The 26,789-nt window shown below is 39.4% G+C and overlaps 1 protein-coding gene across 21 annotated transcripts in view; it reads right to left on the bottom strand.

Annotated features, from left to right (window-relative positions):
* Dysf (dysferlin) overlaps positions 1–26,789 on the bottom strand; it is a 209,299-nt gene that overhangs the window by 30,558 nt on the left and 151,952 nt on the right. For all 21 annotated transcript variants that reach the window (XM_069988937.1, XM_069988939.1, XM_069988942.1 and 18 more), the window contains one exon: positions 3,381–3,479. In XM_069988937.1, the coding sequence (XP_069845038.1) occupies positions 3,381–3,479 (99 nt within the window). The remainder of the gene's footprint in view (positions 1–3,380; positions 3,480–26,789) is intronic.

The following is a 26,789-nucleotide window of genomic DNA, read 5'->3' as shown; positions in this document are numbered from 1 at the left end:
CACCCCCCTACCCAATCCTCCTCCCCCCCCCCCCCCACCAAAATTGTAAAGTTCGTTTTCGACATAACAACTTGTACATCTCATTGTTGCAATGGGTCCACCTGTATCCCTATTTAAATGATTTGTTTTTTCTCCCTTCCCCTCCACAAATTATACCGACATCAAATACAGTGAAAGCAGGGGTTATACCGTGGGGGAGGGACATACAAAGCAACAAAGAAATAATCTTATAAATGTGTTAGAAACAATCGCATGAAAGAAAAAAACATTTGAATACATAGCTTAGGGTTCATTTCCCTAACATCAACTTTCTGATCTTTTCTGCTTGTCTCAGACATATACTAGTTATTGCAAATAAAGGAAACCATGGGACCTATGTTTCTTTGGGCCTGGCTTACTTCACTTAATATAATTTTTTCCAAGTCTTTCCATTTCCTAACAAATGGGGCAATGCCATTCTTTCTGATGGAGGCATAGAATTCCATTGTGTATATATAGCACCTTTGCTTGATCCATTCATCTACTGAAGGGCATCTGGGTTGGTTCCATATCTTAGCTATGGTAAATAATGTTGCAATAAACATAGTTGTGCTGGTAGCTTTAGTGTGGTCTTGTTTGTGAACATTTGGGTAAATGCCCAAAAGTGGGATTGCTGGGTCATAGGGGAGCTCTATGTGGAGTCCTATTGTGTGTCTTTTAAAGACAATACAATGAGAGGGCTGGGAAGGTGGCTCAGTGGTAGAGTGCTTGCCTTGCATGCATGAGGCCCTGGGTTCGATTCCTCAGCACCACATAAGCAAAAAAGAAAAATGCCGGAAGTGGCGCTGTGGCTCAAGTGGTAGAGTGCTAGCCTTGAGCTGAAGAGCTAAGGGACAGCACCCCCACCCAGAGTTCAGGCCCCATGACTGAACCCAAAAAAATAATAATAATAAAATAAAAACAATGAATTTGACTTTAAGATAGCCTAAGAGTCCTGATCATTTAATAGGAGAGATTAATCCATTTGTGATTATTAGGAAAAATAATATATTTTATTTTTATGCTGTTGGTTTTCCCTATGACTTCTGTTTTTATGTTTTTAATGCATTCTTGCTACATAGTTTACTTTCTTTATATTGCTATTTAGATGATGAGTTGTTTTCTACCCCTGCATACTAGTGATTTTCCAAAATGTTTTTCCCCTACCCTTTGTGTATTTCATTGTCTTCATTATGCTATAGGCAATTTTCAAAGACTCACATTGCTAGTGGTGTTTTTCTACGTATTTTTCTATTTTTTAGTCATTTTTGCAAAAATATAATTTTATTGTTATTCTTAAGGTGTTATACAGAGGATTTACCATTACATATGTCAGGCAATGAGTATAATTCTTTTTGGACAATATCACTCCCTTTACTTATTCCTTCCAAGTCTAGTTTTTCCCTAAAAGATAGTTTGAATTCCTTTTGCTTCGGATAGCCTATTTCCACTTGGCTGCTACTGGAGATCTCAGAGAGGTCAAGCTGGAGGGCTAGGTGCCAGTTCAGAATCCGACATCCTAGCAAGCAGTGAGGGGCCATGGACAATGGTTCACCTTGGAAGCAGTTCTTATTTTTGTTTCATTTGTCTCATTTCTTGGCAAGACCACAGTGCCACATGCCAGACCTAATATGTCAGATCTTCTTCCTGGTACATAAATAGTTTTGTGCCTTTTCCCAATCTTACACACCCAGTTTCAAAGTCAGTCAAGAACTTGCTGCCTGAGCTGCTGCTGTTGGCACCTGTGGCCTGATCTCTGAGCAGCACTGTCTCCAAGCACAATTCACTAGGCAACTTCCTGTATTATCAGAAAGGACATGATCGACCATCTTGTGAACCCACTCTACAGAGTCCAGATTAACAGCTATCAGCCAGCAGAATCAGCCAAAAGTCCAAGCCATCCATCATCCCAACTAGCCTCAACCCTAGCTTATCCTTGTCTCTTTGAAGGTAGTTCTTAGGTCCTTCCCATAGATCTAACAGCCTGTTCCCACCTCTTACTCTCTTCTATTCAATCCAGAAGTAATTATGGAGTATAGAATCTCCTTTATTTATATCCCAGAAATAGAAAATGAAAATACAGAATATCCAGTTAGATTTGAGTCTCGAAAAATCAGAAACAGTATTTAGGTATGTCTCCAAAATTATTTAAAGCATATTTATACCCAAAAAATTGTTTATTTTAAATTCAAATCAATGTCTTAAAAATTTTTTTTGGTCAGTCATGGGGCTTGAACTCTGCGCTTGGGCGCTATCCCTGCACTCTTCAGCTCAAGGTGAGCGCTCTACCGCTTGAGCCACAGTGCCACTTCCAATGTCTTAAATTTTATCCAGCAGTCTCCCGCAAGGGACTATACAATTCATTTGAGGAGCAATTTTTAAGTCACCTTTGGTTATCTTTTTTTAATCAGTCAACTTTCTAAAAGTATAATTGTATTTGTAGAATTTCCTCAAAATGCTAGAATTTGGCAGTCTCATCCTTAGTGTCATCCACAGAACTAAGGTTTGTCACTTTCTTGTATTTACTAAGTAATTTCTATCCCAATTGTAGGAGTCAGGGGTTGGAGGTACAGTCTCAAGCTGATTTTATATTTTATTTTAATACACATTTTCTTTAATAGAAAAGCTCAAAGAATATCAAAAGAATAGTACCACACAATCACTAAGTACCCATTGCCAAGATTTGAAATGTCAATGATTTGCAATTTTACTGATTGCTAGCATTCTGGAAATCTGTCAGAGGAACACCCACACCATATAACTTCCTCCTTATTCTTTTTGGTAGGTGAGGGAGCAGCAACAATGAGAAGTACAAGTCGTTATGTCAAAACCGAACTTTACAACTTTGGTGGCGGGGGGGGGGGGGGGGAAGGGGAGGATTGGGCGGGGGGGCTGGGGAAAGATGGGAAGGGATGGGAAGGGGAAACAAAGGAGGAGGCTACAATGCTTGATACGAAATGTACTCATTTTCTTGCCAATGTAATTGTAACCCCTCTGTACAGTATTTTCACAATAAAAAATAAATAAAAATTAAAAAAAAGAAAAATCCCAAGCACCCTTTCACCTAAAAACACTTCAGAACTTCTCAATATTCTTTCAGAAATATTTCGTTGGTTATACTAGCCTACACTGATTTCTTTTAATTTTATTTTATTGTAAAGATGCTGTACAGAGGGGTTACAGTTACAAGAGTAAGGCAATGAGTACATTTCTCATTGAGCATTGTCAGTCAAATTTGCAGATAAATTTTCTCATTCCAATGAGTTCATCAGGGCTTATCACCTCTATCTATATTATCCCACACCATCCCAGGGACCCAGTGGCTGTGGACTGAAGGGAAGCATTCTGAAGGGTGGTCTTACCTTTAGAGTGTCAAAATCTTTCTCCAAGTAGGAGCCACACTTTTCACTCTCCCCTATGGAGGCAAAGAATTTGCTCCACCAGTCAATGAACTCCTCCTCCTAAGCAGGAAGAAAGAAAGAGACCATCTAAGAAACAATTTGCCAAGCAAGGTCCTTCTGAATGACACATCTTCCAAGGTGGAGTTTACGTGAACAGGGAACTAAAATCCTCACACTCCATAAACAAAGGATCCACTAACTGGAGGAGGTTTTAGCACCTGAGAGGTATGTAAGAGGCATAGACTCTGCACTAACTTGCATGTGTTCCTTTAAGGACAATCTCTTTATTGTGAAGTAGGCACAATTATCATAGTACCTTTTACATTTTAGGGATAAAGTGAAGCTGAAATCAGAGGGTGCAGAGGATCTTCTGGGGAAAACACCAATAACATATTATTCATGAGTAAATAAATCTAGGAAAGCTCAAAGCTCAAACCTGGCCCTTGTTCCCTATTATCAGTACTTAGAATCCTAAGGTTAAATCAAGACTGAGTTTCTGGGGGAAACAATTAACAAATACTTCCTCTATTCAAAAGACACTGTTAAGTAAGGGGAAATTAGTGAGCAGAAAGGAAGTTGTATCATCTCATTCTCTTCCCTTTCCTTCCACCCATCATATATATTTGAAGGAAAAGGTTGGCCTGTTGTCTGCTGTGAAAAGTGGCCTCTCCACCTTTTGCATAATGTGCAGCCACAAGCACTGTTGACTTTTGTCTAGAATGTTCTTCTAGATGGGTCTAGGTAGCATGCCCTGTTCCCAGGCCTGCCCCAGAAACCCACCCAGGACTGGCCATTCAGGTTAAGCCTCTTGAAGCTCATCCAGCTTAGTGCAAAAAGCCAGGGAGGAGAAGCCCTGGAGATTTCTGTATGAAGAGGTAGCTAGGAGATCTTCAGGAGCTGTACTATGGCTGTACAGGGAAGGAGATAGCAATCATGGAGTTTCTAAAAGTGCTGGCAGATCCCTTGAAGCCAAAGCTAAATCCTTTTAAGTTCTGGATTTTGAAGGGTGACCACAGTCTGAAGCAGGTACACTAGAGAAAAGATTACATGAGGTGGTCTGAGCGCCCACCTTTCCCAGAAGTATGGTCCTAATGCTTTTGGCGTGGCCAGGTGTGGTCCCCAGACACAGAGCAGAGAACAGCAGAGTTGTCACTATGGGACCCACTTACCAGGAGTATCTTCTGCAGCCAGTAAAAAGAAACAGAGATTCAGGTGGATTAAGACCAGAGAAGCAGAGCTTTCTAATTTACAACCACTCAAGGAAACACCAGCATAGAGCAAGGAGACCCACCCCTGATGTTCAAAATTTACTTTAAAGAAAGACACTATAAGAAACACACATACAGAGACATACATATCAAACTTACACAATGATCAACACATGGTAAAATATATTTATACAGCCATGCCCAAATAAGATGTATATGCCAAATCATACATATTCTCCCACAAAAATACACAAAGACACATAAATGCATGGACAAATATGTACAGTTACATAGAAAAGATTAGAATGGAATTCAGTTTAGCTGTTTGAATCTTCCTGAATCTTTCTCTTTCCCAACCCAGATTCCTAAAAAAATTGAATTCATAAGTCAGGCACAAACAAACAAGAACACAAGAATCGTGGGAAAAGTATTGCACATCCCTCAGTCTTCAAAAATCAAGTAAACTTTAAAAAAAATTATAGAAGGCAGCCAAGCATCTGTAGCTCACGAACTATAATCCTAGCAACTCAGGAGGCTGAGATCTGAGGATTCCAGTTCAAAGCCAGCCCAGGCAAGGACTCTTATTTCCAGTTAACCACAAAGAGCTGGAAGTAGAGCTGTGGCTCAATTGATAGAGCTCTAGGGACAGTGCCCCAGACTTGAGTTCAAGCTCTAGGACTGGTAATAACAACAACAACAATAATAGAAGGCAGTTGGGAATCAGTGATTCTGAGCCTGTAATCCTAGCCACTCAGAAGGCTGAGATTTGAGGATTACCATTCAAAGTAAGCCTGGGAAAGAAAGTCCTTGAGACTTTTACCTCCAATTAATCACCAAAAACCTAGAAGTGGAGCTATGGCAAGAGGTAGAGCGCTAAGCAAAAATACTCAGGGACAGCGCCCAGACCCTAAGTTAAAACCCCAGGACTGGCACCAAAATAATAATAACAACAGCAGCAGCAGCACAACAATAGTAATAGTAGAGGCCAGGAGCTGGTGGCTCATGTTTGTAATCCTGTCTCTCAGGGAGCTGAGATCTAAGGATCTCAGCTCAAAGTCAGCTCAGGTATAAAAACTCATTTGACTCTTATTTCCATTTAACCAGCAAAAAGCCAGAACTGGATCTGTGCCTCAAGTGGTAGAGAACCAGCCTTGAGTGAAAAAGCCAAGTGAGAGCATGGAGCCCTGAGCTCAAGTCTGTGTACTGGTATTTTAAAAAACAATAGAAATAGAAGACAAAGAATCTGAATAATGCATTTAACAGAGACAAGTAAATAGACAAACAGTAAGTAAACTGAAGACAGAAAATATACCTTCATTTCCAGCATTCTTGCAGCACTTAGAATAAATAAAAAGCCACAAAGCAAATTTTCATGAAGTTCCAGAAATAAAACCCATAACAATCATATCTCTCATCATCTTGGAAAAGAAAAACTTGAAATTAATTTTTTTAATTCTAAAATTAAAATTCCAGTCTTGATCGGGCGACGGTGGCTCACGCCTGTAATCCTAGCTACTCAGGAGGCTGAGATCTGAGGATCACTATTCAAAGCCAGCTTGGGCAGGAAAGGTCATTAAGTCTCATATCCAATTAATCACCAGAAAACTAGAAACAGTGGTGTGGCTCAAAATGGTAGAGCACTAGCTTTGAGTAGAATAGCTCAGGGATAGCACTCAGGCCCCGAGTTCAAGCCCTACCAAAAAAAAAAAAATCCAGTCTTCCAGAAATTCAAAGGCATACTCTTAACTACAGTGAATCAAATAGAAACTTAGAAAACAACAAAAATGCCAACAATTTATAAATTGAAGACAAGCCTATATGCAAAGGAAAATTCAATAAGTGTTTTCATTTTTATACAAAAAGAATATAAATAACCTGAGAATTCAAGAAATTGTAAAGAATAAGAGATTAAAGAAAACTGTAAATAGCAGTGATTTTATTAGAAAGAATATTACAATTAGTAGCTAATAACTCACAGAAAGAGTTCAAAAGATGAATAAAAGATATAAGCACTTATTTTATCTTTTAAAAGCCTAACTTTTAAAAGTAGATACACATTAAAAATAAAGAAAAATTAAATAAAAATATATTATGGGAGAGAATAAAATAGACATAAATCAATAGCAAAATCTCGGAAAATCTAAAAGTGTAGGAATTTATAATTTTCTAGAAAATACAAATCAAAAGCCCAATTCAAAACATGAAAATTTCAATAACCCTGAAATTAGAAAAGCTCTAGCATAAAGAGCTACCTCCAAAAAGATATCAGGCCAAGATAATTCAGCCTTTCAAAGAGGAAATCATTCTTTATCCTCTGGCTTAAAAGAAAAAGGAAAGAAATCCCATTCATTTTATGAATAAAAGCCTAACAAAGACTTATACATACAGATTAATCTCATTCCTGAACAAAGATATAAAGATCCTAAATATGCTGGGCACTGATGGCTCACATGTGTAATCCTAGCTACTTAGGAGGCTGAGATCTGAGTCCTGCTCAGATCTGGCTCAAAGCCAGCCAGAGCAGGAAAGTCAGTGCGACTCTTATCTCCAAGCAACCACTAGAAAACCGGAAGTGCTGCTTTGGCTCAAAGTGGTAGAGCACTAGGCTTAAGCAAAAAATCTCAGGGATAGTGCCCAGGCCCTGAGTTCAAGCCCCACAACTGACAAGTAAATGAAACAAAAAAGAGAAACCTTAAACATAACATTATCAAATTGTAGCTATGGATCTGGCCTAGTCAATGTGAATTAGATCAGATAGACACATTCAACAAAGTAGCAGGATATAAAAACTATACACAAATCAGGAGCTTTTCTTTATACCAATAATGAACTTGCTGAAAAAGAAATCAGGAGAACAATCACAATCACAATAGTCTAAAAAAAAAAAACTCAGACAAAAATCCAATGAAAGATATTAGAGACCTCTACAATGAAAGTCCAACAATGGAAAAATGAATAAAGAAGACATGGTCTATTACTGGATAGTAAAAGGAATGAGGAACTGATACCTGCTGTATGAATGGACTCTGAAAACATTGTAAGCAAAGAGAAGTTGATCACAGGAGACCACATACTGCATGATTCCATTTATATGAAATGAGACAATTCAGTGAGTGGTTGCCAGAGGCTGAGAATGGTTAGGAGGAAATGAAGAGTGACTGCTCTGAGCTAAGATTTCTGTTTGGAATGATGAGGATAGTCTAAAATAGATTATGGTGATGGTTGCACAACTCTGTTAATATACTAAAAAACACCAAATTGTACACTTTAAATAGGGATATATGTTTATGTGGGCTATCTCCACAAAGTTGTCAAAACAAAAAGTAACAAATGACCAAGTACAAGTGTAGAAGTAAAGTACAGACTTAAGAATAAACGTAGAAATCTCAAGTGTATATTCTAAGGAAATAAGAATGGAATTTTTTGTTTGTTTCTTTACTGGGTTTGAACCTAGAGATCTTGCTTGGCTTTTTCACACAAGACTAGCACTCTACCACTTGAGCCACAACTTCACTTTGGGCTTTTGGCTGGTTAATTGGAGAGAAGAATCTCATGGACTTTCCTGTCCAGACTAGCTATGAACCACTAATCTCATATTTCAGTTAGAATTAGAGGTATGAGCCAAAGTGCCTGGCTTAAGAATTTAATTTTTTTTAAAAACAGAATAGGAGTTGGCCACCAAACAGGATCTATGCTTTGTTGCACTCAGATTACCTATGGACCTCTCTCAGGTGCAATTTTCTCTTCACTCTAAGCTCCAGGAGATGGCTGGTGGCTCCTGAGCAGACATGAGTGGTGAATAGCATACCATGACCTTTCTAGCTCCTAGTTACACTCAGTCACTCACCCAGTAACTTCCGTCTCCATTGTCTGCCTGCATCCCACAGATAAACACTTCTAACCAAATGCTCTCACCTTTAACCCTAATTGTACATGCAGCTGAACCATACTATAGGAACTAACTTTTGTTCTTTGCCACTCCAGTCCTTTGTGACCCCTTTGGACCTTCCTGCTTCTAAGTTCGTTTGTCCTGCTCTCACTCCATTACTCTTTTACCAAGCCAGGCTGGTTTTCAATCTAGCTATCCTGTCTTATACACGAGCCACCTCCCTTCCCCCCAAGCAAATGTGACCAGAGAAGAACCAACCTCAAAGACCCACTGCCTACTCTTATTCAAAGATTATGTCACAGCCTCAAGTGGGCCTGGTGTGGTCCAACCTCACCTTCTAGATCATTCCCTGGTCCTCTTTTCTTTTTATTTTCAGATACAATCATTCCATACTTCTCCCTTTTCTCAAACTCTAACCAGCCTAAACTCTATCAATAACTTTACCTCCTATCTAGCCTTCCTCTGTGATGACCCTGATTCCTCTTACCTATTGTACCCGACTGTAACCTGCACCACCACTATCTTCTCTCCTGCACCCCACCCTAGATCAATGCCTTGGATGTGCCCCCAAGTCCCTTCCCCTAGGACCATTCAAGGATCTCAGTCCAGTATTCTCCCCTATTTCTTATATCATCATACTTTCTTCTACTAGATCATTCTCAAACATAGATCTCTTGTTCCTCAGCATCTATGTCTATATAGATCTAAATATAGATGTAGGTCTACATATAGATAGAGATACAAATATAGATGAGATATAGATGTCCACAGAGACCTAGAAAGAGACAGGGAGATACGGATAGATAGATAGATAGATAGATAGATAGATAGATAGATAGATAGATAGATAGATAGATAGATAGATAGATAGATAGATAGATAGATAGATAGATAGACTGATAAATATAGAGATATACAAAGAGACATGACCACACTTTCCCTTTGGCTCCAACATCCTCTCTTTCTCCACATTACAGAAAAACTTCTAGGAAAATCTGCCTACACTTGTCTCTAAATTCTAACCTTTTATTCTCTCTGATCCTCTGAAACACACTTAATAAGATCACCCATGACTCAAGCCTCAGTAATCAAACTAGTGGCTGCCACTATTCTGCCTTTGAAACATCTCCTATTGCCTTAATAGTTCCCCACTGTCGAGACACTTCAGTGTGGTCCACCTCACTGGTCACATCTTCTTAGTCTGGGCTTGTTCTTCCTTGTCAGTTACCAAGTGGTCATCTGAGCACACTGGGGCTCAGTGTTTGGGCCCTTTCTCCTTTCTATCCATTCTTGCTCCCTTGAGGTTCCCCATGGACAAGTATATTGGTGAGCCCCATATTGAGATCCCTCCAGCCTGCCTGACTCCCCTAAACTCCAGCTGCCTAGTGGGTACCTGACATCAGATAATCAGCTTCTCAGTGTACCATGTCTAGATCCCCAACACATCCCACACACGTTTCCCTTGTGTGATCTTCAACACATCAATACATGGCACCTCCTTCCATCCAGATTCAAGCTAGCACCCTCCAGTCACCTTTAGCCCTCTTACTCACACCTCATAGAAAACCCTCAGTGACTCTTGTTGGCTCCATCTTCAGAGAATATTCCGAGTCATTAGACTTCTCACCTGTCACTGCCACCCTGATCTAGCTCTATACCCTCATGGCATTACTACTGCAGCCTCCTTACTGGTCTCCTGCCTTTATCCTTGCTCCCTCTCCCCCAATCCACTCTAAAGCCAATGGCCACAATGTATATCTGACTATGGGACCACAGTAGTCCTTGGTGCAAATCCTTCCAATGATTTGTTAATTCATTCAAAATAAAGCTAAAGCCTTTAAAACAACCTGGAAAGTCTCCCTTTGTCAGAGGCCATCCCTCTCTCTCTGATTTACCCCCAGGTCTGCTCCTCCATTAACTTGGAGGATCTAGTAAGCAACAGCTACCCAGAAGTTGCCAGAGGAATTCTAGTATGGGCCATGTGCCAAAAGGTGGTCATAGGGGTGTCATAGGAAAGAGAGAGAGCCCTTGACATTTCCTGTAGACTCCAGAGTGGCATGGGAAAGCTGCACAGCTGGGCTGCGCTTGCATGAGGGGAGAGGAGAAAGAGAGAAAGAAAGATCAAGATCTGGCAGGATTGTGGGGTTGAGAGAAGATGCAATCCAATATGAGCTGAGTCCTAAAATCAATGGACCAACAGATGCCAGGATAGACACATGCTCGTGACCAGGATCCTCTCCCTGTAGAGTTAATGACATTATGGAAGCTCAAACCTGATTCTAGCCGCCTCTCAGGTATATGGAGAGGAAGCCTAAACTTACTAAATTGAAATTTAAAATGTTGAAAATTACCAGGACTATTCTGCCACAGGAAAAACTGTGAGCTCAAAGAGATTATGTTCACATATATAAAAGTAGTTATATTATTTTCTTTGTTTTTCAAAAGAAATATTTTTATTATTATTATCTTTAAGTAGTTGTACAAAGGAGTTATTTAATAAAGCAGTTTATGAATACAGTATATCTTTTTAATACAATATATCTTGATCAATGTTATCTAACACACAAAATGTGACTTTTAAACATAATTTCTGCCATAAACCAGTATAGTTTCTAGTGGAGGTATCTCAAGCCTACTTCTTCCTTCCTTGACCAAAAAAGTTCAAGAACAAGTTTGCATGCCCATAAGAAAAAGTGCACCAAAAACTACAAAACAGCAGCCAGGCACCTGTGGCTTATGCCTATAATCCTAGCTACTCAGGGGGCTGAGATTTGAGGATTGTGGTTCAAAGCCAGCCCAGGCAGGAAAGTCCATGAGACTTTTATCTCCAATTAATCACAGAAAAAAAAAAGGGGGGGAGGAAGTAACACTGGGTTCAAAGTGGTAGCATGCTAACCTTGAGCAAAAGGAGCTCAGGGACAACTCCCAGACCTAGAATTGAAGCTGAGGAGCCCCCCCCCCAAAAAAAAAGCTTTACCACATATTAACCCAGGTTGCTGAAGCCAAGTAGGCCCTTCATGTTAGTGGAATCCCATCCTTCAAAGATCTTAAATGGAAATGTCCCTGTGTTCTCCAATTCCATGTAGATTCTTTTTTTTTTTTCCAGCAGGTAGAAAAACTCGTTTATTAACAGAGAGCAGCCCCTTTTAAAGACAAAAAGGGTGGGTGGTATGGTAAGGGAGGAAGAGGAACCAATCACTGTCAAGGTCACACCCTATCATTCACCTGAGCCTTCACGGGCTGGTTAGGTACTGATCAGAAGATCAATTGGGGTCTGCCCACTCTACCCTCTCCCAGAGCCATCTTGGCTGGCCATGTGCTCTTCAGTAAATTAGGCTCTGCCCACTCAACCCCCTCCCAGCGCCATCTTTGCTGCCCATGTGCTCCACAGATTCCCCCCCTTTTTTTTTGTTTTAATGTCCATGTAGATTCTTGGCCTCATTTTGCAGCTAATCATCCAACCTTGGGTCATGGCAAGGAGGAGAAAGAATTTTAAAAGGCTTGATTTAAAAGTGTGATCTAATGTTTGAACAAGAAGTCTGGACATTAAAACTTAGTTCTCCCGTGCCCAAGGATCAAGACTACGCATCAGTCAGTCTGCCAACCAAGTATATCTAATCAAAGCATGGATCCAACACCTCTCCAATTTCAGCTAACAGCTAACATTCAAAGCCTTGTAACAGGCTTGATCCAATCTACTGGGTACTCCAATCCATGCCCCAAATACTCAAGTCAGTATGGTATATTCCAAACATTTTCTCATCCTTTATCACTCAATGAACCTAACACATTTCATAAATGTACATAGCAAAACTAACAACAATAAATTCCAGCTCTTCCTTTCTGTGAAGTCAGGAAGTGGTAATTGGAGGATAGGGACAGAATTTAGGTTCTCTCCCCAGAACTTCAATTCTCCTAGCCTAGCATCTGGACATATTCATTTATCACCAAGGTTATAATGTTGATACAGAACTATAACCCACTGCTAAATAAAACAATCTTTTCTTTTTGCAGAACTGGGGATCTTAATTCAGGGCCTTGTGCTTGCTAAACTAGTGATATATTACTTGAGTTACATCCTTAGCCTTTTTTCTTTAGGGTTCTTTTTGAGATAGGATCTCACATTTTTCCCAGGCCAGCAATGGACTACATCATTCTGCCAATGTCCTCTGCACTCCTGAGATTACAGATTACAATTGTGCCCCACCTTGCCCCTTATTTACTGAGATGGGATTTTACAAATTTTTTGCTGGAATTGGTCTGAAACTGCAATCATCTTTGTTTTTTGTCTCCTGATTAGCTGGGATTATAGGAGTGAGCCACTATGCCTGGCATTTTTATGATTTTTTGGGGGGGGGGGTCCAGTCATGGGGCCTGAACTCTGGGCTTGGGCGCTGTCCTTCAGCTCTTCAGCTCAAGGCTAGCGCTCTACCACTTGAGCCACAGCGCCACTTACGGCTTTTTTTCTTTTTGCTTATGTGGTGCTGAGGAATCGAACCCAGGGTCTCAGGCATGCAAGGCAAGCGCTCTACCACTGAGCCACCTTCCCAGCCCCATGATTTTTTAAGTAAACCTTCGCTACCTATTTAAACCCAGAAGCAGACATCCTAGACTATATTAATTCCTCTCTTAGAGAAGTCATTATCATCAGGGTGACAGCACAATAACTTAACACTGAGGTTACTATGAGGCTTTGGGTTGATACCTGTGCAGATATTCTGTGACCTATAAGTTTACCATGATTAATGTTCTTGTTGGCATCACCCATATCATCAGTTTCATGCCCCACTCTGGCTTAACATCTGCCCAATTAAAATAGTATGATGATTCCTCTAATTCTTCAATTAACTTTCTTAGATTTAAGAAACTATTTGCCCCTAACATACAAATATGAACACTTCTATAATATACAAGTATTTTTGCCCACACATAAACCAGACAAACTCCCAGACATGCAAATACTCTTGACTTCAAACCTACCCCACCCCACGCATAATAAAACACTTAACACCCCCTAAAACCACACAGACATGTGCATGTGCCCACATCCCATTACCATGTTGATTCAACAAACTCTCTACACATGCAAAGAAAGAGAGAGAGAAAGAGAGAGAGAGAGGGAGGGAGGGAGGGAGGGAAGGAGGGAGGAAGAAAGAAAGAAAGAAAGAAAGAAAGAAAGAAAGAAAGAAAGAAAGAAAGAAAGAAAGAAAGAAAGAAAGAAGGAAGGAAGGAAGGAAGGAAAGAAAGAAAGAAGGAAAGAAGGAAAGAAAGAAAGAAAGAAGGAAAGAAGGAAAGAAAGAAAACTCCATTTCATTATTTTTACAAGTGGAACACTGGGCTTTCAACCTCTTATTGACACTCCCTGTAGACCAGCTTCCTTGTCTGTTGAAGGGATCATTACTCTGTATACCCTGACTTCAAGCTGGATCAGCTGAGGGAGAAGGAAAGGAAGGACTTTAACCAAAGTGGCAAATTGCTATCAAAGACCCTGTGAATAAGTGTGTCTGAGATCTAACAAAGTCAAGCAGATGGCTAAGCGATCTGATCTTTCAATTGCCTCCTCCAGATGGGAATCTACATGGGTAGGGGCCTGGGGATGGTCTCAGCTTTCTGGCTCTTTCTTCACTCTAGCATCTAAGGTAGGTACTGGAGACCATGACTCAGTTCTCCAAAGGCATCATGACCACATGATTCCCTGCATGCCTGTAGGAATGGAATCCTCTCAGTAGGCTGAGGAAAAGAAGATTCCATCCAAGTCATTAAGCCTACAAAAGAAGCAATGAGGCATCTCTAATTCAGAAGCTGTGGTGGTTCCTAGGGTCTGGGGAAGCAAGAGCTTACCTAACCTTCAGTCTGCTGATCTAGACAGTTTTGCCTAACAGGAGTTCCAGCAACCTACTTAACAGAAAAACTCTTTTTGAAGGACTTCCCAAGGCATTCATCAAACTACAGATACTAATATTAGCTATCTTAAATTCAATTTAAAAAGGATTTGGGGGGAGTCTACTATTTGCCAAAGTCAACCTACTTTCTAGTTACTACGTGTATTCTCATATGTAAAACTCACATTACTTTGCACATTTTTTTTAACATTTCCAACTCAGTTCTAATTTCCCTGTACCTCAGTTGATGTAGAGAGGTATCAAAGACACTAGGAGAGATAAGAAACTTAGCCAAGCATCTTCAGGAGCCTTGGGCTCCAGAATAAAAACGGACACAAATTCCAGTTGCCTTTCCACCCAGGCCAGGAGGGTAGCCACTGCTATGAAAGACCAGCAGGGATTAAGTTAAACCCAGAGAAAACTTCCTATCCTGTAGATTGCCAAGGAAAGCTGGGAATGTCCCTCTAGAAAGAGAAGAATGTTATTCTTTGGATGGGTGGGCAGGTCGCTTGGGGCCTAGGAGAAAGACCCTTGAAGAGGAAGATGGTGGTGGCGTCGGAGAAGCCAGGATGGCTGGTTGGAGAGAGCTGGGACTGGCCTCCTCTCTGATGGGGCCCTGGAGTTTGCAAGACAAGTTTCACCCCAGGCTGTCCCCCCTGCAGTGTGCATCAAGGGAGGAGGGGTGCACCCCCCGAGGAGACCACAGGAATGCCAAGCAGGGGAAAGGCGCCCCGAGCCAAGGGCTCCGGCAAAGAGGATCCAATATCGGCGGGTGACTCCAGCCCCCGTAACAGGAGAGACCGTAAAGTATGTGTTCAGCTTCCCAACCCAGCAAACACAGCAAATAACCAATTACTCCAAATAGCTAACAGATTTCGGCTCTGATTTCCCACCCCTCAACCCCCACCCCCATGCCTTCACTTGTCATTTGATGGGCGATTTGTATTTGCTCTGAGAAAATGAGAGAAAGAATGAGTCACAAGGAAGGTCCAGATTACACCAGACTCCCTAATCAGAACTATTGGGAATGGAAGCGTCTGGGCTGCAGAACCAGAGATATTGTTGAAGAAGGACATGTTGTGACTCTGGTTACACCAATATCACCAAGTTCATGTCCTTAGCAAACCGATTTGGAGGAGAGAAGTATCTTCCTAGTTAGCTCATGTGTGCAACAATACAGGGAAACCCTTGAATGTTCACGAAGCTTAACTGCTCCTATTCAAACTCTCCAGTTCAGAGGTGCAGCCATGAATGTGGCTCAGAGATACTTCTGGAAATGCTTCCTCACTTGGGAGCCACACCCTGTAATTGATTCCTTTGCTCAGGAAAAAAAAAAAAGCTTTCCTTCAAAGTCTTAGGATAAATTGTCAGTACTGGTGAGTTGCAATAAGTTGCCCCTCCCCCTCACAAACTTTTTTAAATAAGGCTGTCTGTGAAGAATGAGAATCTGAAATAAATGCACAGTGTGTCAGAGCAAGGAGAGGCAAAATCACAACCAAGAATAATGCCTCTGCACAAAGCTTTAGCTGTACAGGGGAAGAATGTATGAATGCAATGAGAGAAATGTCAATGAAGAGACCAGTTGGTCCATCCTGGAAGAACCAGGAGTCAATCAAAGGTTGACAACTGTCTACACGTGTATGATCAGGAAAGAAGCAAGTCTAGATGAAGGGACTAATGCTTCCTGCCTCTATCTTTGGATACAGGCTTATCAGTCCATCTTGGTCAGCTGCTACTAAATTTCAAATCACACCCTTGTCTCTATTTCTCACTCATCTCCATTCACCAATTGCCTTTCCAATTGGTGAGGCCACTGAGAGACCATGAGCCAGACCAATGTGCAATGCCCCAGGCAGGCATATTTCTCCCCGGTGTCCTCAGTTAAAGTCTTGTATAAAACAGCCAACCCTAAGGAAATTGGCCTATGAGCTGTTCGAGCCCACAAAATTTAGAATCTACTCAGCTAAGTCTGTAAAAAGTTCTTTAAGATAATATGTCTGCCTGACAGTCCTGATAGGAGAGGGCCAAGTCTCCTCTACTTAGAAAACTTTTTCATAGGAGTCCATTGACAAGGAGATTGCAGTTCTAACCTAACTAGGTAACATCCAACTGCTACAACACACAGAAGAGTCGGTAATCCTAGTTGTAAGCACACATTGTAATCCTAGCTACTCAGAAGGCTGAGATATAGGGTTGAGGTTCAAAGCCAGCCCAAGAAGACAAATCCATGAGACTCTTATCTCCAACTAACTAGCAAAACAATCTAGAAGTGGAGCTGTTGCTCAAGTGGTAGAGTGCCAACATTAAGCAAAAAATTCCAAATGAGAGCATGAGGTCTTGAGTTCAAAGAATTTTAATAAATAAATAGTGTCTGTAACCTAGGAGAAAAACCATGGATAACTCCTTCTTGTTCTGGATTCCTTCTTACTGTGTTGGATTTCTAGCAAGCAAAGTCATATTCTAGCAAATCTAAATAATTTCCTTCTTCCTTTTATGTGAATTTGATGGTAGAGGGGTCCAGGTATTGGTAGACAAAAGCCACCTGAGCTCTCTGAACTTAACAAGTAAGAACTTCTCTCCATTAGGTGAAGCAGAAGACATTGAGATTAACAAGAACAAAAGCAAATGTGAGGACTAGGCCAAGTGTCTTTTGGGGCTAAAGAGCTACATCAAAAGCAGGAAAAAAAACCAAATTGTTCATTTATGATCATAGAAAGTTTCAGGAAGACACCACAAACATGAAGCCTGGAGGATGCAAGCCTGAATGAGCTATATAGCCTGATGATGAAAAACATGACTGTCAAATGTAACATTAAACACTTTGATTTCCAGAAAAATGACAAAGCACACAACTAGAGAAATCTTCCAAACAAGAGCATCTGAACTGACAGATAAGATACCTTTAAAATTATTTTTAAACGTTTGGCTGAGCTGATGAGGATATAATGAGAAATCCCTAGGGGCAAATGAGAAAGCGGAGGAAAAAATCCAGAGAAATAAGGAGTCAAATGCATACTAATTATGGGACCTAAAAATCCACACATGGAACATTTACTTTTAAGTGAATCTGGGTTTGTAGTGTCTCCAGGCATCTGGTAAAAGTAAACACATATCCTCGCTGGAAGAATGTGACTTCCATCCAGGCCTCAAAGAATTCTCAGATAAAGTTCCAAGGAACATGAGTTCACAATCAAAAATAGTGAAACGCATAAGGAACAACACACCATGAGCAAGAGCCTGCTAAAGTCAACCAACCACAGAACCAGACCTGTTAAAATAACAGAAATCAGAGTTGTCACAAATAACACGTTAACAAAAAGACTATTTAAAGAATCTAAAGACACTAAAAATATAGCAAAAAGACAACAGAACTTCAAAAATAAATAAGCAGATTTGGAAAAGAATGAACTTTTAGAGATTAAAAATATAATAAAACTAAAAACACTAACTGAGGTTAAATAGTAGTTCAGAAATAGCTAAAGACAATGAACTAAAAGAAATGAGCAAAACTGTGACACAACAAAAGAAATATAGTTATCCTTTGCTATTGTGGTACCCTTTTATAGAGACCATAATCTGAAAATTATCAATTCCCTCATATGAACCTGTACTGAATTTGCATGTAACCTATACCCATCTTTTCATATATTTCAAATCATCTCTGTATTACTTACAATGCAATATAATGTCAATGCTAGGTAAACAGTTGTTAAGCTACATTGTTTAGGGATATAGTAAGGAAAAAAGTCTCTACAGTTTGGAATCAACACTATTTTTTCGGGTATCTTCAATTTATTGTTGTTTGCACCTGTAGATATGGAATCCAGAGATAAAAGAGAGCCAACTGAAATATGAAGGTTTGATATGAGAATGGAGAACTGCTTATCTAATCAGAATTGCAGAACCATCACCCAGGTGCTATAATGCTAGCTATTCAAGGGGCTGAGATCTGAGAATCACAGTTTGAAGTTACGCTGGGTAGGCAAGTCCATGAGACTCTTATCTCCAATTAACCAGCAAAAAAGACAAATGTGGAACTGTGGCTTTTGTGGTAGAGTGCCAGCCTTCGGCAAAAAAAAGGAAAGGGATAACACCCAGGCCCTGAGTTCAAGCCCTAGTAAAAGCACAGAAAAAAAAATTAATGCTAAAATGATGGAAGTGATGGCGAAATGTCATATTTAAAGAGAACTACCCAGTACTGATGAGGAATAAATAGTCATCCAGATTTAGGATGACAGGACTAATGGAAAATAATAGTCAGTAAAACTAATGTTTCCAAAACAAGACTGGGATAAAAGTATTTCCAAACAATTCAAAAGTGAGAACATGTATAATAAACTGACTCTCATTGTAGGAATTTCAGTAGGTTCTACTGCAGGAAGAAGATCCCAAGAGGAAAAAAACTGACATACTATAAGAAATACCCAATGTGAAAATTGATTAATAAAAATGCTCTTACATGTAGTTTTAAATTAACTGAAGTATTGACCGATGGTTTGTAAATCAGTAAGAAATTAGTTAAAGCATTCTAAGTTGTTTGTAATATTTTAGAAGAAGTTACATGTAACTATCAAATTTAGACTTTGCTAAGTTCAATATGCATATGCAAGTCACTAAAAGAATAGAAATAATGTATAGTAAGACCGAAAACAGGAGAGGCCCTGAGATGATTTCTTTCACACTGAATATGGCCAACCTGTGTAATAAATAGGGTATTGCGAACATGACAAAATGCAATATCCAAGGCAAAGACACACAGACATTGAGACTTCTACCTTCGTTTCACTTGGATTCTTTCACCTGGGAGAAACTAACTGCCATATCATAAGATGTTAAAGAAGCTCTATGGAGACTGGGGGTTGGGGGAGAAGTCAGGCCTCCATCAACCACCAGAATTGACTATGGAGACATAAGACTGAGCTTCATTGGAAGTCCATCCTCCAGTCCCATCTAACCTTTGGATGCCTGCAGTCCATGTTTGTATCTGTGCTACAACTTTTAAAGACCCTGAAGAAAAGGTCTCAACCTTGCTGCTTCAGTTCCTGAGTCATATAAACCATGTAAAATAAGAAATATTTAATATCTAATTTTTTAAAAAGAGACAAGAAATTAAGAGAGATAGAATTTCAATCCAACACAACCAAGAAAGGAAAGAAATGGGGGGTGGGAAGTCAGTGCTAATAGAGACAAAATAAGATGGCAAGAATAATTCCAAATATATCAGTAAAGATGGTCAGAATAATGCATTAAAATATAAAAATAGAATCCATCCTGGGGCTTGAACTCAGCGACTGAGCACTGTCCTTGAGTTTCCTTTGCTCAAGGCTAGCACTCTACCACTTGAGCCACAGTGCCACTTCCAGCTTTTTCTGTTTATATGGTATTAAGGAATCAAACCCAGGCTTCATGCATGCTAGGCAAGCACTCTTCCGCTAAGCCACATTCCCAGCCCCAGAATCCACCATTTCTATGATTAACAGAAGAGACACCTAAAACATAAAGTCACAGAAAAGTCTAAAGTAAAAAGAGAACAAGATAGACTAAAGAAATTCTAGCCAAAAGAAAGCTGGTATGTGTATACAAAAAAATATGATTTAAGAAAAACAATAAAGATTTTAAAAGACAAAGGGGCATATTCAGTTTTCTGGGAAAATAGGAGAATTCTAGACTTTGTTGGTACCTAATAAGATAGTATCAAACACATATAGGAAAACTTGGCAGAATTACAAGAAGAAACTGATAAATGTCACATCAAAGCCAGATGTTTTCCATACCTCTCATAGAAACTGACAAAATGATACACATACAAAAAAATGGGAAAACACAGATTTCACAAATCTGTCCTAAATGGACATGTTATATGTAAATAACATTCTTTTCAAACACAAAACCATAAAGCATGTGTCATTCTAAGTATCACCACACAGACCTCATTTCCTGGGTTACAACATAATTAAGCTAAAAACCATACAGACAACCTAACATACACATGAAAGCCAACCCCCCAAAAATATATTTTTTAGACAATTCAGGTGTCAAAAAGAAATAACAGAAATCAGAAAATATTCAGAATAGAGAATGACAAAAATACTACTCATCAAATCTCATGGGAAGCATAAAGCAGCACTTAGAGGGAATTTTATAGTCTCTAATGTTTACATAGAGGTTAAAACATAACAAACACTCCCCCCCCAAAAAGGAAGGAAATAATAAAGAAAAACTAATAAACTATGAAACAAGGAAGATCAACTGAAAATTGTTTCTTGGAAAAGACTAAAAAAATCTGACAAATTTCAGCAAGAATAATAAAATATAATCTGAGGAATGAAAGAAGACATAACTAGATAGAGAAGAAAATTCTTTTTAGAAAAATTGAAAGAGTATCATGAAAAATGTTACACTGGCATTTTTAGGAGGAAATGGATAAATTCCTATAAAATATAAATCACTGAAAGTGACTCACCTAGAAACAGAAACTCTCAAAGGTCCTATAAATATTTTTACAAATTGCAGCAGCACTTTAAAATAACCTCAAGAAGAACGCTAAGTCTAGACAAGTGAATCTGCCAAACACTTAGCAACAGATAATGCCAGTCTTATTTCACTTTTGTAGAGACTAGAAAAGGACCATTTACACTCAAATCACTTTATAAGATTACTATTCTGTAGATGCCAAAACTTGAAGAGAAAAGTATGAATGAGAGAAACTTCGAGCCATTATCACTCATAAAATTTAATGAAAAAAAAAACCAACTAAATACTTGCAAACTGAATCCAGAAATGCAGAAAAAGGCTAATATATCATACCAAATTCGTTTGTTTCAGAAATATGAAGTTATTTTAGCACTAAATAAATCTATTAACGTAAGTTACCACATTGACAGATGAAAAGAGAAAAATATTCTCAGTAGATACATAAAATAGACATTCAATAAAATTGGCAATAGGGCTAGGTAAGGTAGATCATGCCTGTAATTCCAGCTACTCAGGAGGTGGAAATCAGGAAAATTGAGTTTGAGGCCAGGCTGTAGCAAAGCTTAGCGAGACTCCCTTCTCAAAAACTAAGCTGGGTGTCATGGTTCACATCTATAATTCCACATCTATAATTCCAGGTACTTGGGTGGCCATAGGTAGGAGGATCACAGTCCAATGCCAGCCTAGGCAAAAACATGAGACCCTATCCAAAACATACGTAAAGCAAAAAAATAGGGCTGAATATGTGGCTCAAATAGAAGAAGACTAGCCTAGCAAGCCCAAGGTCTGGAGTTCAAAACCTAGTACCTCTAAAAAAAAAAAAAGTAAAAGACAATAAGAGATTCATGTGAAAAATGTTAGCAAGCTAACTTATAGTCATTCTTCTTGTGAATTCAACACTCAGTGATGAAACATAAAGCATTCATTTTTAAATAAGGAGCAGGAAAAATGTTCTCTATAGCCAGGTACATAAAACATTACCCTAAAGAACCTAGCAAGTGCTATAAAGCAAGGAAGGGAAGGGAAGGGAAGGGGAGGGGAGGGGAGGGGAGGGGAGGGGAGGGGAGGGGAGGGAAGGGAAGGGAAGGGGAGGGGAGGAAGGGAAGGGGAGGGGAGGGAAGGGAAGGGAAGGGGAGAGGAGGGGAGGGAAGGGAAGGGAAGGGAAGGGAAGGGAAGGGAAGGGAAGGGGAGGGGAGGGGAGGGGAGGGGAGAGAAGGGCAGGGAAGGGAAGGGGAGGGAAGGGGAGGGGAGGGAAGGGGAAGGGAGGAGAGGACAGGGAAGGACAAGGAAGGACGGTAAAGGAAAGAAAGGGAAAAAGACAAACATAGAATAGTTAAAAGAGATTAATCACTAATTTTATGTCCAACTACTCAGAAAATCAAGAAGAATCCTTAAATTGATAGAATTAATAAGACAAAGTTTCTGGATATAAGAACAGCATATGAAAATTTACTTCATTTATATATAAGCGAAAACTAATTTGAAAAATGTACTTTTAAAGAACAACAAAACAAAAATGGCTAGAACTACAACCAAAAATGTGTTTACTGCACCTTTCAAATACATTTGAAAAAATGTACTCAAAGGGCATAAGTGGCTAGGCACCAGTGGCTCACATCTGTAATTCTAGCTACTCAGAAGGCTGAAATATGGAGATAATAGTTTGAAGACAGCCCAGGCAAGAAAATCTGTGAGACTTCTATCTCCAATTAGCCACCAAAAAGCCAGAAGTGGAGCCACCTTAAGCAGTAGAGAATTAGCCTTGACCAAAAAGCTCAGAGACAGCACCCAGGCCAAAAACAAAACAAAGCAAACAAAAACCTAAGTAAATAGAAACATATGTTAAAATACAGTATTATAAAACTATTTCCCCAAATTGATCCAGAGATTCACTGTAATCCATCCAGTCACAAATCCCAGAAGTTATGCTTTTATAAACACCTTTTAAATTTATAAGCTGACCTAAAAACTGAAGTGAAGTTTATATTACGTTATTTTCAAATTAAATAAGTCAAGTTCATAGAGTGGATCTAGTGTGTTGTTGACCCTTTAATCAACAAAAATTCTCATGCTATAGAGAATGTTCATGAACACAGAAAATAAGTAACACAATAATAAGTATCAAGACCTCATAAAGATAGCCTAAAAGTAATATTAATAAAAACACAAATCTTCTAAGTAACTGGGGGCTAGTAGTTCACACTTATAATCCTAGCAACTCAAGAGGCGAAGAGATAAAAGATAAGTGTTTGAAGCCAGCCTTGGCAGAAAAGTCTATGGGACTCATATCTCCAATTAACCATCAAAAAGCTGGAAATAGAGGCTTTGTTTCAACCGGTAAAGTGCCAGCCTTGAATAGACAAAAAGGCCAAGTAAGAGCACCAGGCCCTGAGTTCAAGCCCAAATTCTGGAGAAAAAAAAATCTGTTAATAATAAATCTTACACAAATATATAACGTAGGTGTTCTTATAAAAGTCCTCCTAATCAGGGCCAATGAGCAGTATCTATTGCCTGTGAACAAGATGACTAAGGTCAGAGCAAGAGAAGACCTAAAGCTGTTCAAGCCTTAGCATCCCCCAAGCAATCCATCATATTTGTACCCAAACTGTTCATGCCAGTTACACTAATAGGGTGACAAGACAAATGGCACATCTGAATGTTGAATTTACTGCATATGGCTAAAGAAAAAGAAGTACAAGTAATGTAGCATAATGGGTTGAGGAAGGATCTTAAACTACAAAAGAACTCTGCACTCTTTTTTTTTTAACCAGTCCTAGGGCTTGAACTTGGGGCCTTACTGCTGTGCCTGAGCTTTGGGCTCAAGCCTGGCACACTATCACTAAAGTCACAGCTCCACTTTCAACTTTTTGATAGTTAATTTGAGATGAAAGTCTCACAGACCATCCTGTCTGGGCTAGCTTTGAACTATAATCCTCAAGTCTCAGCCTCTTAAAGTAGCTAGGATTACAAGCATGAGCTATGATGCCTGGCTTCACTCTGATTTGTGTGTGTGTGTGTGTGTGTGTGTGTGTGTGTGTGTGTGTGTGTGTGTGTGTGTGTGTGTGTGTGTGTGTGTGATAAATTCCTATCAAACTTTAATAAACCTACAGCTAAAAACCATAGCCCATGCATCTTGGGTGTGGTTCACAGTTCAGCACATCCACATCAAAGTGGGATCAGCCATGTCGAAGGATGGGCAAATGAAGAAACATAGATAAGGTTAAGACTCAAATCTTTTTGGAAAGCATGTATAGCTTTCAATGGATCCCAACTTGATCAACATTTTCATTGGATAGGAGGGCTTTAGTCTTGACAAACTGTAATCCCATGACTAATTGGCTGATTTGGGTCTACTCTAAGAATATAAGACCACTCATTGTTTCATATAGGATCAGGGAAATATTAAAACAAAATGATCGTCTTGATCAATACCAAATGATATTTGGTCAAATCAAACCCCAGCCTGTTTTTAAGCTTTTTATAATCTAAGAATGAAAGATGAACCTCAACAGAATCAAAAATATCCATCTTAAAAAACCAACCTTATCATATCAATGTGTAATGATAGAAGCACTCTCATTCAGAGTCTAAATAACTTTATTTTTTGGCATATCCATTGTTGAGTATTATTCTAGAAAAGGGAGTAAGGTACAGCAATGAGAAAATCCTGCCTATTATTATCCACCTAGAAAAAAAAAATCACTCATCCCAAAACCAGGCAGGGACTCATCAAAGAAAAAGAACTATAGACCCATTTCTTTGATGAACATCGATGCAAAACTTCTCAACAAAATCTTGGCCAATCGAATTCAACAATTCATCCAAAAAAAATCATACACCACGATCAAACACGATTCATTTTAGGATGCAAAGTTGGTCCAATATACACAAATCATTTAATATAATTCTTCATATCAACAAGAGCAAGGATAAGAACCACATGATTATCTCAATAGATACAGAAAAAGTATTTGACAAGATCTAGCCCCCTTTATGATGAAGGCTTTGGAAAAATTAGGAATCCATGGAACATTCCTCAATACAATAAAGGCTGTGTATGACAAACCTACAGCCAGCATTATACTTAATGTGAAAAACTAAAGCCATTTCCTCTAAACTCAGGAATGAGACAAGGATGTCCACTCTCTCCACTTCTCTTCAATATAGTATTAGAATGCCTAGGTACAGCAATAAGACAAGATGCAAACATAAGGGGGATCCAAATAGGGAAAGATGAAGTAAAACTCTCCCTGTTTGCAGATGACATGATCTTGTATTTAAAGAATCCCATGAACTCCACTCCCAAATTACTCAAGCTGATTCGAAACTTTGGCAAAGTAGCAGGGTATAAAATTAACCCTCAAAAATCAATTGCTTTTCTGTATGCCAACAATGAGAAGAGCACAGCTGAAATCAGGAAAGCAACTCCATTCGTAATATCCCCACAAAAAAATAAAATACCTAGGAATTAACCAAAGAAGTGAAGGACCTCTATGATGAAAAACTTTTAAAAATCTGAAAAAGGAAATCAAAACAGAACTTAGAAAGTGGAAAAACCTCCCAGGCTCCTGGATTGGAAGGATCAACACTGTGAAAATAACAATATATCCCAAGGCTATCTACAAATTCAATGTGATACTTATCAATATTCCAACCTCATTCTTCAAGGAATAGAAGAGGCAATCCAAAAATTCATATGGAACAATAAAAGACCCTGAATAGCAAAAACAATCCTTAACAGAAAAAACAGTGCTGGAGGAATATCAATACCAAATTTCAAACTCTACTACAAAGCCATAGTAATCAAAACAGCTTGGTACTGGCACAAAAAGAGACCTCAGGGCCAATGGAATAGAATTGAAAACCCAGAAATGAACCCACAGACCTATAGCCATCTAATCTTCAATAGGGGAGCTAAAAAATAGAATGGAAGAAAGACAGTATATAGTGCTGGCAAAATTGGTTAATCACTTGTAGAAAACTAAAGCTAGGTCCTTATATATCACCCTGCACCAGAATCAACTCCAAATGGATCAAAGGCCTCGGAGTCAAAGGAGACACCCTGAAAAAATTGCAGGACAGAATAGAGAAACCCTAGGTCTTCTTAGCATAGGCTGAAATTTTCTTAATAGAGACCCAGAAGCACAACAAATCAAAGAAAAGTTGGACAAATGGGATTGCATGAAGTTGCAGAGCTTCTGCAGGGCAAAGGACATAGCTAGCAAGATCAATAGAAAGCCCACGGATTGGGAGAAGATCTTCACTAGCCATACAATGGACAAGGGTCTCATATCTAAAATATACCTGGAACTCAAAAAATTAAATCCCCCAACAACAAATCCTCAAAGAAACAATCGCCCAATAAATAAGTGGGCTAAAGACTTAAAAGAGAAACTACTTGCAACAATGAGATGTACAAGACGTTATGTCGAAAAACGAACTTTACAACTTTGGCAGGGGGATGGGGGGCTGACGGGAAAGGATGGGAAGCGGAAACAAAGGAGGAGGCAACAATGCTTGATAAGAAATGTACTCATTACCTTGCCCATGTAATTGTAACCCCTCTGTACGGTATTTTCACAATAAAAAATACATATATATTATAAAAAGAGAAACTTCTCTGAAGATGAAATAAGAATGGCCAATAGGGGGGTTGGGAAGGTGGCTCAGTGGTAGAGTGCTTGCCTTGCATGCATGAGGCCCTGGTTCGATTCCTCAGCACCACACAAACAAACAGAAAAAAGCTCGAAGTGGCATTGTGGCTCAAGTGGTAGAGCACTAGCGTTGAGCTGAAGAGCTGAGGGACAGCGCCCAGGCCCAGAGTTCAGGCCCCATCACCGGACCGCCCCCCCACAAAAAAAAAAGAATGGCTAATAGATACATGAAGAAATGTTCAACCTCTCTAGCATAAAAGAAA

This window comes from Dipodomys merriami, unplaced genomic scaffold (genome assembly GCF_024711535.1).
Source record: "Dipodomys merriami isolate MVZ:Mamm:240054 unplaced genomic scaffold, mDipMer1.0.p SCAF_37, whole genome shotgun sequence".
Taxonomy (NCBI): domain Eukaryota; kingdom Metazoa; phylum Chordata; class Mammalia; order Rodentia; family Heteromyidae; genus Dipodomys; species Dipodomys merriami.
This window is presented reverse-complemented; position numbering and strand designations above follow the sequence as displayed.